Source organism: Emiliania huxleyi (assembly GCF_000372725.1).
Source record: "Emiliania huxleyi CCMP1516 unplaced genomic scaffold EMIHUscaffold_5983, whole genome shotgun sequence".
NCBI lineage: Eukaryota > Haptophyta > Isochrysidales > Noelaerhabdaceae > Emiliania > Emiliania huxleyi.
Window position 1 is genome coordinate 1 of NW_005197515.1, and position 1,505 is coordinate 1,505.

Consider the following 1,505-nt stretch of genomic DNA (forward strand, 5'->3'; position numbering starts at 1 on the left):
GGGCGGGGCGGTCGCTGCGAGCGACCAGCCGCCCGGCGTACACTGCCGCGGCCAGCGCGACAGGCGCCTGCAAGGCTGCGAGGCAGGCGATGTGCTCCTGCCTCGCGCCGGGCAGCCGCATGTACTGCGTGAGAGAGCAGCCGTCGAGGGCGGCGACGCCGACGCGCTGCAGCAGGCAGGCGGCGCCGATCCGCCGCGTGGTCGGCGTCGCGGCGACGGCGCGCAGAGACTCGAGGGTGCGGCGCAGGCTCGGCCGCGGCCGAGTGCGCTCCGGCTCGGGCTGCAGCGCCGCGGCGAGGGCGAGCGCGGCGTGGATTGGGCCGAGCAGCCACAGGAAGCGCGGCAGGGTCAGGACGGGCGGGTCGCGCAGCCGCGACGACGAGAGCAGCAGGAGAAGCGGGTGGGCGATGAGGTTGCCGGCGCCCATTCCGACGGTCTGGCAGACAGGCGCGTATGGCCGGCTGCGAGCAGGGAGCAGCTCGAGCGCCCAGATGTCGACGGCGACGTCCTGCGCCGCGAGGAGGAGGACGACGGCGAAGAGTGCGGCGGCCAGGGACGTGGTGTCTCTCGAGAGGACGAGCGCCTCGATCGTGTGGCCGAGCCACAGCCACAGGGCGCCGCTGGCGAGCGTGCACGGGATGACCCAGGCCTTCCGGCTGAAGTAAGAGTCCACCAGAGGCGCGAAGAGCGCCTTGAGCGCAAATGGCCACGCTCCGAGACTGAGCACGCCGATGCGGGCGTCGGAGACGCTCGTGGCAAACAGGGTGGGGAGAGTACCGATGATCAGAGCAAACGGCACGCCCTGGACTGCGTACAGCGCCGTGAGGAGGCACAGCTTGCCGGTCGGGTTCTCGAGCTGGCCGCCTTCGAGTGTGGGCGGCGGAGCATGATGCAGCGAGGGCGCGACAGGCGCCATGAGAGAATCACGGAAAGCAGTGTTGGGTGGCGGCGGAGGAGCTTCCCAGAAGGGCGCGAGGCGCCGGCGGCGGCGTTCTCCGAAAGGGACAATGGCGGCGGCGGCGGCCGGGGCGGTGGCGGTGGCGGTGGCGGTGGCGCTACACCGACGCTCGGGAGGACCTTTTTTCTTTTCTCCGGGCGTCCGCGCCCTTGTCGTTCCGGTGTGCTGTGAGAGAGGCTTGTATTTTAAGAATTCTTTTCTCCGTCCACTTTCCCGCCCATGCCTCGTAGCTCTGCGGACGGGCCCCTCCACCCTTCACGTACTGGTCCCCAAAAAAGTCAGCAGAGTCCTCCTACGGGAATGTACGTAAGAGCTACATCCCCTGAGAGAGAGAGTCCACTGAAAAAGCTGTCATGGGATCGCTTAAATAAAGAAAGAAAGAAGACAGCCAAACCCAAAAAATGGAGGAGGGAGGAGGCCAGGGTGAGGGCCCAACTTCAGAATCGTCCTCTTTGGGTTACAGTAGGGACGATCGCGAAGGACCCCCCCCCCCCCCCCCGTGTGTGTGTGTGTGTGTGTGTGTGTGTGTGTGTGTGTGTGAAAGCGC

The 1,505-nt window shown here is 67.4% G+C and overlaps 1 protein-coding gene across 1 annotated transcript; it reads right to left on the reverse strand.

Moving 5' to 3' along the window:
- Positions 1-25: 25 nt before the first annotated feature.
- On the reverse strand, positions 26-916 carry EMIHUDRAFT_257288 (hypothetical protein; the record flags this gene model as incomplete). The annotated part of the gene is made up of 1 exon (XM_005764329.1): positions 26-916. A coding segment is annotated over one exon (891 nt), but the record flags the coding sequence as incomplete, so codon positions are not given.
- Positions 917-1,505: the final 589 nt, after the last annotated feature.